The sequence below is a fragment of the Electrophorus electricus genome, chromosome 5, assembly GCF_013358815.1.
Source record: "Electrophorus electricus isolate fEleEle1 chromosome 5, fEleEle1.pri, whole genome shotgun sequence".
NCBI lineage: Eukaryota > Metazoa > Chordata > Actinopteri > Gymnotiformes > Gymnotidae > Electrophorus > Electrophorus electricus.
Window position 1 is genome coordinate 3,345,938 of NC_049539.1, and position 13,174 is coordinate 3,359,111.

The 13,174-nt window shown below is 43.3% G+C and overlaps 1 protein-coding gene across 3 annotated transcripts; it reads right to left on the reverse strand.

Moving 5' to 3' along the window:
- Positions 1-802: 802 nt before the first annotated feature.
- sept7b (septin 7b) lies at positions 803-12,331 on the reverse strand. Of its 3 annotated transcripts, XM_027012272.2 has the most exons (15): positions 12,223-12,331; positions 10,356-10,357; positions 10,011-10,113; positions 8,048-8,154; positions 7,274-7,374; positions 6,999-7,133; positions 5,639-5,756; positions 4,825-4,917; positions 4,569-4,665; positions 4,297-4,348; positions 3,781-3,906; positions 3,150-3,170; positions 2,243-2,378; positions 1,781-1,926; positions 803-1,354 (listed from the first exon to the last, which is right to left on the reverse strand). In XM_027012272.2, the coding sequence occupies exons 1-15, from the start codon at positions 12,224-12,226 to the stop codon at positions 1,315-1,317; spliced, it is 1,281 nt and encodes a 426-aa protein (XP_026868073.1). In that variant the 5' UTR covers positions 12,227-12,331; the 3' UTR covers positions 803-1,314. The 3 variants fall into 3 exon arrangements, with proteins under 3 accessions (XP_026868073.1, XP_026868074.1, XP_026868075.1); XM_027012273.2 differs by lacking the exon at positions 3,150-3,170; XM_027012274.2 differs by lacking the exon at positions 10,356-10,357 and having other exon boundaries at positions 12,223-12,313.
- Between the last annotated feature and the right edge of the window lie 843 nt (positions 12,332-13,174).

Here is a 13,174-nt window from a genome sequence, read left to right on the forward strand (position 1 = left end):
GATGCAAATACCATGAAAATATATTTGACATTCTGCACTTCAACCTTGTGGTCACCATTTCATTTTAAAGCCCCTGTGCTAGAGTACAGAATGAAATGTTTGCTTGCAGATCACACTGTATATTTGCAACCACTGTAAGCCTCCAGGGAAGCCAAATTTCACCAGTGCTCAGAGCCATGCCTCATTAAACCAGGTTTCACTATGGATGACAAACATCTCACAGTAAAAAGACTAACCATAAAGAAAATGTAGCTGAAGATACAGAAGAGTTTTATACAACCTGTTTACTGTTTAAATGAACTCTACTGTTCAATCAGTGAAGACAGTCCAAACTATCTATAAAACCTGTGTAATACTGCTTGAACATCAGTGAACCATATCAGTATCACATGTTTTATTAAGTGACTGTACAATAATAAATGAAAAATAACATTTAAAAAAAATACAGGAGTACAAAACCAAAAGGGAGGAAAAATATTCTGTGAACTTGCGTTTTTCTGAAGAATACAAGAGGTCAGATTAGGTCAAGTGTAGTATGGGTGAGGTTACATACAAACAAGTTCACCATCATTTTGGCACACAAAAATAATTGATTCTGAGAAAACCAACTTAGAAAAAAAATATTTTTGTTACCTGGCTTAGGATACATAAACATATAAAAAAAGACAAACTAACCAAAAAATTAAGTTATAGGAGGTGGACCACGGTAGGAAACTGGCTAGTCAAAACTTTTTTTTTTTTTTTTTGGAAACCCTTTTCACACACACACACACACACACACACACACACACACACACACACACACACACACACACACACACACACACACACACACACACACACACACACACACACACACACACACACACACACTACACTTTAGGAGTAGCAGAGTTCTGCTCATTCTTCCATGCAAGATGCGCAAGTCACGAATATCGACAACAAAGAGGTATAACCCCGTTATGCAGAGTCTTTTTCTGACCTCAAAAAAAGCTAGAGAGATTGGCAACAAAAACAACCAAAAAGGTGGCTGTTGAATCACTACACATCTGTGGACATTTGCTGTTAAATGCTTTAATTAAAAAAAAGAAAAAAAAAAAAAAAAAAAAAGGAGTATAGGATTTTGTATATATATGTACACACATTAATAAGGGTTTGGATTGCTGAGGGACCGCATGTCCAGCTGTTTGTGTGCCTCTCGCAGTACTCTGGCATAACCGAGTAGCACGCACGTGCAGCACTGTCAGAGAGCTACACAGACATCTGGACTGGGGAGAACGGCGATGAGCAACCTGGTCGTCCTGCAGTCGCGTTTTAAAATATCTTTCCTTTCTTCTTGTTTTTTTCCAAGGTCCTGTGGGCAAGAGACAACATCAGGTTTTTCCTGACTGGAAGTTACATGGCCGAGCACTTTGCTGTTTTGTTAATTTTCTGTCATTACAAGATGTGAAACTAGCAAAGAGTGGTTAGGGGGTTGAATTGTTCACCTCAAGATGGAGAGCTACCGAAAAAGCGTAGCTTGTCATTGCCTTAGCCTTAAACATGCCTGAAGTGAACCGTGTTGTGCACTGACCTTCCAAGTGTGGGGTTCAGGAACGCTGCCTTAGCTAGCACTGACATGGAGCAGACTGAACACTAGAGAGCTCAAAGAAGTACATAGTTCTTTTGCTCTTTTATTCCTGGCACTACTCTTAGTGGCTGGGTTAAGGGGCCCTCCCTGTGATGTGCAGAACATGTATGGATGGGGACTGAGCTACGAGTGCCTGTCAGGAACCCATACCTAGAGGCGTCCAGTTTCTGCTGCTCTAGAAAGCGCTGCTGGCTCTCCCAGTTTGCCCGCTCCTCCTCGAACTGGCGTCTCTTCTCCTCCAGCTCTTTGTGCTGCGCTTCCAGGTTCTTTTTCATCTGCTCGTGACGCCGTTGCAGCTGTGGGGTTGTGGGGTGTGTCAAGGGGTGGAGGAATGCAGTGAGGTCACCGGCAGAGGAGAGGTTGTGTGTATGGTTCAAGTGGTACCGTGTGAGTCTGACTGGTTGGCTAATAATACACTTTGAAATAAAATACTCCATGCTTAATAACTAGTTCCATTGGCCCACTGTCATCACAACTGAACATTGGATGGAGCTCCATAAAAAGGTGCAAAACAACTCGATGTTTAAGAATTAAGTAAAGCAGATATTTAAATGAGAAAATAATAATAATCTTAAAAAAAATAATTTTTTTAAAGAATTTTGTAAGCAATACCTCTGCTTCTGAGTCTCTCAGCTTCTGGACCTTCTCCTTGACCTTCATCTCAAAGACCTGTTCCATCTCCATCTCCATCTTCTTCATCTTGGCCACATGTTCTCGCCTCTCCTCCTCCATCTGGGCCAGGGGGCTCCTGGTGGAGGCGCACGCACGCATACACGCACACAGTGTCACAACATGGCGGCCGACCTGCAGTTTTGTGGGATCTCTTACAGTATTCTAAACCAACTCTAGAAGACGTCGTCATCTTGCTCATCGAGTGGCGAGAGGGAGAGAGAGAGTGAGTTTGGGGGGGTGGGGGTGGAAGCAGACACCTGGAGAACAGCAAGAAATCACCCACTCCTAATCTTAAATCTGACTGGTGAAAGGCCCAGATCAAAGCTTTCAGCGGGTGGCCGAAAGGTGAGGGAGACGAGGGAGGAAACTATCCCAACGCTCTGGAGCTTTTTCCGGCCCTTCCGAGGACTAGAATCTCAGAAGTTGGCAGTGCACAGGCCACACGAGTGACACTGCTGCAACAGCGAAAGCTGGAGGGGTTAGTAAGCTGAGCGCACGCAGCACCAACTACAAAAAAGCTCGAGGAGCTGGAGGCCCCTGCAGACCTCCCACAGTGGCTGAGTCATATAAAAGTTTTCCTGTTTTAACAGTTATGCAGCCCATGTTCTCTTCTAGTAGCTGAACGCACGCAAGCTCAGAAACACAAGCCTGATTGCAAAGTTACTGCAGTCTAACAGGCTTGGTGTCCAACCGACTGTTGAGCAGATGTTTTTTTTCCAAGCTGGCAGAGAAGGAGCAGGACAGACATCCACCAGACACCAGGGGGCACTGTTACCAGTGGAAAGGTTTATGCACATCACAGCTTGGGGGCGGGGGTGACCAACAACAACAAAAAAACACCACTTACATGCCTTCGACTGAGTCAACTCTACAAAACAAAAACACACAAACTTAGAATGCTGAAATCAGTGTCTGTTAAGGAGCAAAAATAATATTAAAGCTAAAATAGGAATCAGATATGGTAAAGAATGCTTTTGATCAGGCACCCGAATTTGAAGCATGTTGCCAGTGTAATATCCCGTGGCAGGCATGCGCTATGCATTCAGTTAGTGTTGAATTATAGAAACACATCTTACTGGCTGCTGTATGCAACAGTGTGTGTGTGTGTGTGTGCGTGCGTGCATGCGCAACAGCTCATGCATGCTTGGGACAAGTACGTGTACAGACCACAACAGATTTACCATTGTAAAATGGGATGAGTTTTACAAATGAAAAGGTTACAGAACTGAACAACAGTTTTAATGCTGCCTTGTCAATTTCAGTGAGAGAACGTACTAACTGTCTCTTTAAGGTACTGTGTTATTCAACAACATGACTGCACTGATGACATTAAGAACCAACACTTAAACCACTTACTGAAACTAATCTGTTGTTACCCAACTTCTAAGAGAAGAAACACCAGCATACAGGCCCCCATACAAAAAAAAAAACTGTACAAAAATAATCATTTGTATTCTAATAAGCAGATAAATACACACTTGGTGAGCTGGCCTTTATTCTTGTTATTGTCCATGCCATTGCAGGTAACAGCAGCTAACTTCCTGCTCCTGTAGTTCTCATAGTGGACATTATTCGTAACGTCCTTCAGGTCTTGCATGTGGGTCCTGGGAGGAGAGATCACACGCACACGTTACACGGACACGTGATGTAGCTCTGTTCCCGCTACACAGGCAGAATGCGAGTGCTTCCGCCCATCACTGCCACGGCCTGGAACTGCGCTGCCATTTCAGATTCCCTTCCACAAAAAGAACAGATGGCGTGCTGGAGGGCTTAAAGGCAGGACTGGCACCCAAGCACAAAACAGCACAGGTGACGTGTGACGGAACAGGTTGCATTTCTGGCAACACTGAAATTTACTTTACATATAACAACGCAGGGAGTGGATTCTCACTCGGACAGCAGATTATATGAGTAGAGTGGGCTAGGGAGTAGCTTCTCTCTCAGATAGAGTGGATTCTACCTGACGTCTACAGCAGTCTGAGGTACGTCTTTACCTGATGAGCATGTTCCGTAGAATTGTGAAGTCACAGTGGTCTCCATTTTCAACTGTGGGAAAACATTTGTTGGTGACTATCGTTACCTTTATTACTTACATTTTTACCTTATATAACTTACATAATTCTCACACTGCTCAGTCTTAATCTAGTCACTAATAAGGCTTATGAGTGGCATTTTTTTGCCCTGCAGCTCTTAAGAGCAGGTGCTTGTGCATGTGTCTGTAGGTCTGTGCAGGGAGGGGCTAGTGTCAGTGCTCTGCTCGCCTCACCCTCTGCTACCCCCCATGGGTACTGCCTTCCTCGGATCTTCTTCCCATTCACTTCGATGATGGTGTTGCTACCAACCACAGCCAGCGGCAGCCGGTCCTACATACACACAGTTAATGGGGCCTCCAGACAGTAGTCGGGGCTTTTCACATCACTAGAGATAAGGCTAGGTTGAAGAAATAGTGGAGCCTTACTCCGAATTACCAGAAAGGAAGGGAGAAAAAGTATTAGAAAACACTGAAAGAGAAAAGTTCATACTTTGATCTTCTTGACGAGCTTGTTCTCCTCTTCGTCATCAGTCTCTGGAAACTCGTAGATTTTGATTTTGTGCTCCTGGATTTCCCGCATGATCTGATTAGCGAGGAGAAAAGGGGGGTGTGGAGAGAGGGAAAGTAGAGGTCACTACAGACTTCTAAGCAGCTATTTGCCAGCGAGATCCCCACTCTGCACCTACCCTTACTAAACCAAGCTTGAGAGACTGGGTTGCCAGTTACAGAAATAAATCCAACATTATGCTCTTTGTCCTCACATGATGGGTTGCTGGAAGACAGATTGATTGTGGACAGTCAGTTTTTATCTTAAAGGAATGCTTTGGCAATAGATTCTCCCCAGTCCCTTAAACTCAGCCAATCAGCAAAAATATGTTTGGTGTCCAAATGTTTGCTTTTTTAGTTTGGAAATGGATTCACAAGGCTAACAGTTACTCCCTCATCAGGACACTTCTATATAAATACATGCACAAGGGAAAAATGTGTCGATTTGATTCTTTGCTGAACCATTCCTTTAATAACATGCCACAGCACTCCTACATAATACAGAAGTCCGACCCTTAGAGCTCATTTTTGTGGAGAGAAAGAGAAGGCTGGGATTTAGGCCCAGCCTCAGCATCTCCCCACCTGCTGGGAATTAATGATCCAACAGATGGCACAACACATAGTGAGGCCCTCAGCACTGCTCAGCCATATCCACTGTAGCAAAGGTGAGGTGGGAATGAACCCAGCCAGGACCATTAAAAAGAGAGGGAGAGATCAAGGGGGGGGGAGAGAGAGAGCGAGAGAGAGAGGAGACAGACCTGTTTCTTGAACTGCTGGCACTCTTCAGGAGTAAGTGTGTCTGCTTTGGCAATCAGTGGGATGATGTTGACCTTCTCATGCAGCCGTTTCATGAACTCGATGTCCAGCGGCTTCAGGCTAGGTGAGCAATCACAGTAATTTAGCCTCGAACAGCACTCCAGACTCCATCTTTCAATTTGTGTTGATGGCTGCCATTGTTCGTGACCATCGTGTGTTTGCGCAGACTTCCACTTTCACATGTGCACAATGGAGTGCTCGTGTTAACCAAAAGCTGCAAAGGCATAAGACAATTTGTATGCAGAAGAGGAACCTGTAATTTAACACAGCCTCCTGCTATGCATGGGACAGTCATGAGAACCAGAGAACCAGAGCAGTCCTCAGCTCTTCAGCCTGAGGCTGAAATTAAAGTGACCTTTCCTCTTGCCCCTGTTTATGGAGCTGCAGCCAATATTCAGTTGTGATACAGTGGGCCAAGCATCTGCTATTATATGCGGCGATGAGTTATTGCAGCATTTAGACAGCGGACGTGAGGACATGGTGTGCCACAGAGGACTACAGACACTCTAGCTGCATTTCAGCAAGCATGCTCCTGAAAGCATGGTCTACCAACTCTCAGCTAACACAAGGTCAACTTGGACTATACATGTGGAAGGACTGGGAAGTGATTGTTCCCAACAGGCCTCCATTTATGCTCATGATCTCTAGCACATATGGAAAGACTGTTTATGCACATACCTAGTACACCTTCTCACCAATGCACTATAGTCTGATCAGTGATCAGCACTCATTGCTCTACAGCAAACTCAACTGCAGCCACTGGTGGACAAAAAAACCCAATTCAAATGGTTTAATATTTCAACTCGATGCGTTTCATGGTCATTTTTTGATAAGCCTTTTACATTGTACATTTATCTAACTATGATTTCCAAGCAGTATGCCTCACTGTGACAGTACCAGAGGCATCATCTATTTCTAGTCATTAGATATGTGATCAATGACTTAAAGATGGTGGGCCTCATTATGTCCAGTATCTGTTAAGTGCCCATGAACAGTAAGAAATAGGTGGGTCGCTATGGCAATTTCTCCCGCAGCACACGGGCGTCCTTGACACTTGTGGGCTCAAAGAAAACACCGACACATGAAGCTGTTTCCTCAGCTTTGATAAGAACCCACTGAAATTCTTGTCCGTTCCTGCTCATGCTTTCGGCCATTTTCATGTTCAACCTTTAGAAACAACCACCAGCACATACGCATATACACACTAGAGACAATTTTGATTGAGGTAGCACGCACGCACACACACACACACACACACACACACACACACACACACACACACACACACACACAGAGACTCACCCGTGTCCTGAGGGCGCGATGAAGTACAGGCAGCAGTGAACTCTGTTGTCGGGCATTTGCCGCCTGTTGACGCGTGACTCTGCATTCAGGTAGTCCTCAAACTTGCTGTCAATGTGATCGATGACTGGCTGCCAGCTAGTGCACAGCACACACACACACACAATAGTCTAGATGCACAGACACCATCAATAACTCTGGTACCAAGAACATTCTTTTTTTTATTGATTTAAAAAAATAAATAAATAAAAAAGGAAGAAAAAGAAAAGGACACTGACCAGTTACTGTTGTCTACGGCGTCTCCGAACCCTGGCGTGTCCACCATGGTGAGCAAGAGCTGAACTCCGCCCTCCTTCATCAGCACTTTGGACTGCTCCACCTGTGTCACACAACGCTTAACGCTCAGCATCATATGCACCTCAAAGATTGGCACCACACATCCAGACAACCGGCTTTTAAACAGGACCCCCTCATACCAGTCAGTTATAGACCCAGTCCTTTGATCCAGTTTACACACTGCTGTATCAGAGCAGTGTTTGTAACCAAAGAACTGAATTGAGAAGCGTGTAAAAGTTTTAGCTGGGCTCATTAACCCACCGGCTTAGGTTTTCTTCAAGGTAATTCAGTAGGTGTGAACTTACAATAAGAGAGGGTGTCTTATGACACTACCACTGAACAGGTGTCGTCATGAGGTTTAGAAAACATTTTGAGATGCTGAACTAGTTCACAGATGGATGTTAACATGTTTCAAAAGCTTTGAATACCCTATATATTCTACTCTCTAAAATGTGATGATGAGGGAGCATGAAAAACATTACAATCTCAAGTCTGAGGCTTTGAAAACGCTGATACAGTCTCCTGAACTTGCATGTAGCAACACGTAGCAGACAGCAGTGTACCATTACTGAGGTATGCTGGGAAACCAGCATCACTGCAGTGGAACAATCCACACGGAGCCCTTCACACGGAGACAGCAGCTCCCCAAGTTTAAAAACGCTGTGAAAAGTGTGACACCAGAGGACTACTCGGTCTGTGGACGTGTTGCCCAGTACCTGCACGGTCTTCTTGACTCTATGTGAAGGACCCGTGTGCTCCGTGGAGTACAGTCCCGTGAGGAACAAGGAATTAATCAATGTGGACTTGCCCAATCCCGACTCACCTGAAGAAATGTGAAAGAAGGAGGAGGGGGGAAAAAAAGCATAAGCTTTACTTTGTTTTAGAGGTTTTATTCTCAACCAACTGATTAAGAACACAAGAGCGGGTTGAAGATATACAGCTCTTTTGTAGATTCAGACGGACCGCCTGTTTGAGAAGGGTGACCCTGGGGAATCATTAAATGGTGGTGGCGCTTCGACAGGGCGTCGTGCCACGGTGAGACAGAGAGGCTCCTTTGTGCTGCTGAGGCTCGCTGCTGTTGTGAGGGACTCTGCATTCCCTTCTTGGCAGTGGAGAAGAACCATGTAAGAAGGTACCACCACAGACTCCGAAATCTCTGTGTTCAACAACCTCAGTTGAAGCAGGATGTCAATCGAAGCAACATACTTATTTTTACCACATATAGTACAGAGACACCCACCCACACATTAATCAAAATTACCGTTCACTGTTCTACGTGTCAACAAGGGCATTCGATTTAAATTGCATGCCCTACAAACTGGTTCACTCAATGTTAGTGTTAGTGCAGGTCAGACAGTGAGCAGACGTGAGCTGTTAGTCAGACAGATTTATCTGTGTCCTTTCGGACACTGACATTAGCCCATTATGCAGGGTGAATTGGCTCCGGCACGGCTAATGGTCGGAACAATTACAGAGCTGGCCAGTCTCCATTAATGCAAAAACTACAGCCACTAGGTCAACACCATAAGACACTTCTCAACAAACCATATAAAAGTTAAAATTACTTTATACAACATAAGTACAAGGGCATTTTAGTTTAGTTCAAACTTTAGCTGTTTCATTCCTTGAATTAGCATTCTGAAGGTCAGGCCATGAAAAAATATGAACTTCTGACAAAAAGCTGCATTTAGCAAGGCTTTAAGCAAGGCCGACAGCACGACTTCAAACTCCCATTTTTTAGCTGCATACTTAGTCATGTCTGAGTCAGTGAAAATGCTCAAAATACCCCAGACACATCAAATAAGTTCAAGTCTTCTCTGATTTTTCATCTGGATAAATGCTTTAAACAATAAAAAGGTTTGCCAGTGACGCAGGTGACAATGCCTTGAGACATAAAGCACCATACTGTAACTGGGCTATAATAGCCCTAACATTTTGTTTCTGTATTAGACTATGTAATACTGCAATAGTAGCCTTGAGAGACAGATTGCAATGACTCAAAAATGCAACTCTGATCAAAAAGATGGGGGGGGGGGGGGGAAACACACACAATAGACCAGCATGTGGTTTTGTCTCCTTGCGAATTGCGCTGAGGAAAAGCTCCCATTTGTTTAATGTCTGTCTGTATTAGAGCAAACTGACCATGATAGAGATGGTTTCAGAGTTTCGCAGTTACATTTGCTAACTCACACCACCCCTCAGTAAAGTTGACTCCATTTTCAGTGAGGCCCCAAAAATGTGACTCTAGCTGCTCTTCAAAATTACTAATATTTCAGTGACAGACCTCAAGTTCGATATAACGTCAGAAATGCAAAGCGCTACTCCAACAGCCGCAAACAAACACTGTGAGTGCTTTTTCTGTCAGCATTTTGATGTCACACATTAAATTACACCATCTTGAAAAACAGGCCTACATTTTTTAAAACGTAGGCAGGATGTGAAATCACTGCCTTTCAACCCCTATTTCCTGTGTGGTTATCCTGAAAGCATGTTCAGTTAAGAATGCGTGTCATCCAGCTGGCCAAAATTCAAAACTAGTCCGGAAATTCAGTGCTGGCAATACAACTGCAGTGGATCAATCATTTAACACACATCACTTGAATGCACCTTATTTTTAATGACAAATCCATAACCTAAAGTTTATAATGCAGGCATAAGAAATAAAAGATGTTTTCTTACCCACAACCATTAGTGTGAACTCGAAACCCCGTTTCACAGACTTTCTGTAGACTTGGTTGGGAAGGCTTGCAAAGCCAACATATCCCTCGAGATTCTTCTGTTGCTGCCATAAAGCCAGACACATTTTAACATGGAATCAAGGTTATTTGATTTAGATTATGGGTTTTCAGAAACATTAAAAAAGTAATTTAAGACATGCAGTGCTAAAGAACACTAGGTATTTTTTCTATGACCACAAAAGTCAAGAGTGATAAGTATTTAAAACCTCAAAAGGTCGTGTCACTTATTTTCTGTTTGAACAAGTGTTTAGTGTTAAGCCCACTGTTGCTGTTTCCCGATACTCACTGCTGTTTGTTAAAATTCCAGCAATGTCCAGTTCAGACCAAGGTTAAGTTGTGGAAATAGAATTGTCGCGTCACGGTTAGCACGTCCCAACGTCCACAATACAACCATTTTCCCCCCACAGAAGGAAAACAGTGGGGAATAAAAAGAGAGAAATCGATGTTGTAGCAACACAGTGGCACAAATCACAGAACAAACTATAAAAATGCTCTCAGAGGTAATAAACTGAGATAATTCAAGTGTTTATTACTAGCACTCTTCTGGTCTTAAAAGTGATTCAGATAAAGACAATCCTTAAGACATGACACCAAAAAATACCAGCGGTAGTAGAGTCTGCATTTATCAACATGCAGTGCTCCTGTACTTAAATGCTACCACAGCTAAAAATGAAAGAAAACTGAAATGAACCAATTTGCACAAAACTATTTCCACATACAGTACCACACCCCTCGTAGGTGTTGCTCATTGTTAGCTGCATTAGCATTCTGAGATGATGAGACCCATTTCCTCTACAATGAAAAGCAATTTCTACAGAATTGAGAGCAGAGACCAAATTATAGGCAGTCAGAGCAGTTCAGCCTGCTGTGTACTAAGTACCACCAGCATCCTTTGTTTGCATGTTGGCTCAGATTCATCATAAAATATCTTAACAGCCCTTGTCGGTATTCTTCATCAGCCCCTAACAAAGAGTCTCACAGTAAAAACGCATGTTAAAAAGCAATTGGTTTATTTACAGCAGTTCAGTTTCTGTGCAGTCCCCAAGCAAAGTCCTGCAAGGATGACATCTTGTTTCTATGAACTACGTGGACAAAAGGAAAGGGTGTATAGACGTATTATATAGATTAGTGCTTTCCTTCACCAACACACGAACATTCTTGTAAACCTGCGCTCTGCTGCATACTGTAACAGGGCCAGTACTTCCATACTGGCCATTGTGAAGTGCAGGAACATTAACTTGTACATCTCAATTTATTTGCAGTCTTCAAGCATCTAAACCTGATTAGTGACCCCAGGAAGGCCTCACCTTTGCTGGCTCAATTATGATCCAACAACAAAAAAAAAAACCCCCCAAAAAAACACTTCACCTTTTCTGAAGCCTCACACAATCCACTAATCGATTATAAATTCATTTTCAACCTTTTTCACAACATTGCCGAACACGAACTTACTTATATTTAAATCGTTTTTGACTGACAAAAACTAACAAACAAAATGCACCCAGTCAAATTAGTCTCGGTAAGCACAAAAAGACCACAGCCTCGGGCCGAGCGACACATCCAGCTATAGCTAGCTAGCTTAGCCAGGCTAGGTTAGCTTAGCGAGCTCGGCTTCCTTTGTAAGGCGAGTTACTGCAGATTTTCAGTTTGAAGATTTACAGTGTTTTGGTTGCAAGTCACGCAGCTTTTGTCAACCACCAAAGTGGCCAGATAATGCCGAACAACGTTCGCGTCAGCTAGCCGCTCGATTAGGCCCCATTTCCAAACTCGCCGAGCAAACCACTTTTCTCGAGTTTGCGTAGCGAGCGTTAAGCCACGACCACAAAAACACAGAGCCATTACACTTCTTTAAACAATATTCAGCTCCGCTTGATAAGTACAGGATGTTATTATGTTGTCTTGTTTAATTAAGTCGGCTAACGTTGCTTATTTAGGCAGCTAGTCGCTACCGCAAGCAGTGACACATGAGGAAAATATTCACAGGAAATGCCTGACTGGCGGTCCATCTCTAGCGAAGCTGAACTAGTGCAGAGGAGTCGGGCGTTGGTCCGAAACACGGGCTCAGCCATCGCGAAAGCTACACGGCAAAAAAGCGCCTATCTCTGAGCTTCTGTTCTCATGAACTGGACGGAGCGACGCGAGAGCACTCTTACCCATAACGCTGATGTCCGGAGCTGCTTCAAAAAGCGATCATTCACGGCCCGACATTCCCCTCACACCACTTCCGCAAGAGTGCTGCGCGCCCTGCGTCGCGGGGTGCAACTACAACGCGCACGCCTGCGCTAAATACGTCGCGCGTGTTGGTGAATAGCGAGTGAAAGCCTCCGAATGGGCGTAGATCAACTTATAGAAATGTTTTCAGATGACTTTGGCAACAAGAAAGACAATATTAAAAACAAGGGATCTGTATTATACTAAATACATTCGACCTTGTCTTTTGGAATTGCGAAGAGCGCGCGCGCGCACACACACACACACACACACACACAAAGAGAGAGAGAGGAAGGAATGTGAGTGTGTGTTCATTCGCATATGTGCGGCTAAATCAGGAATGTGGGGAGAATGTGCAGTTTTGGAACAGTAGAATAGACAATTTATGCTATTATGACTGACTAGTTATGCTATAGTAACAAATGAACCATTTGCTGCAGTACTGTCAACACTTATGATGATTTCTAACATTCAATCACATAAGTGTTTGAGACACACACACACGGGGGGTGGAGCATGTGCTCAAGCAAGACTGAGCGTGTGTGTATGTGTGCGTGTGTGTGTAGTCACACTGCAGATTAAAATATGAGTAGTGTAAGTAGTCGCTGGCATGCTGCTATGGCTACGATGCACCGCAAAACACTTTTAAATGCTGTTACCTTCAAATCCTTATGTTAATATATTTTCAATATCATGAAAAGAGGGTAGTTATTAAACTGGCACCATTAGTTGCTGCACAGCCTTGCCTTTCTAAAGCAACTTCTCGAAACTTATTCATATATATATATATATATATATATATATATATATATATATATATATATATATATATATAAATATATATATATATATATATATAAATTTTTTATTTTATTTTTTTTGTATAATAAAAAA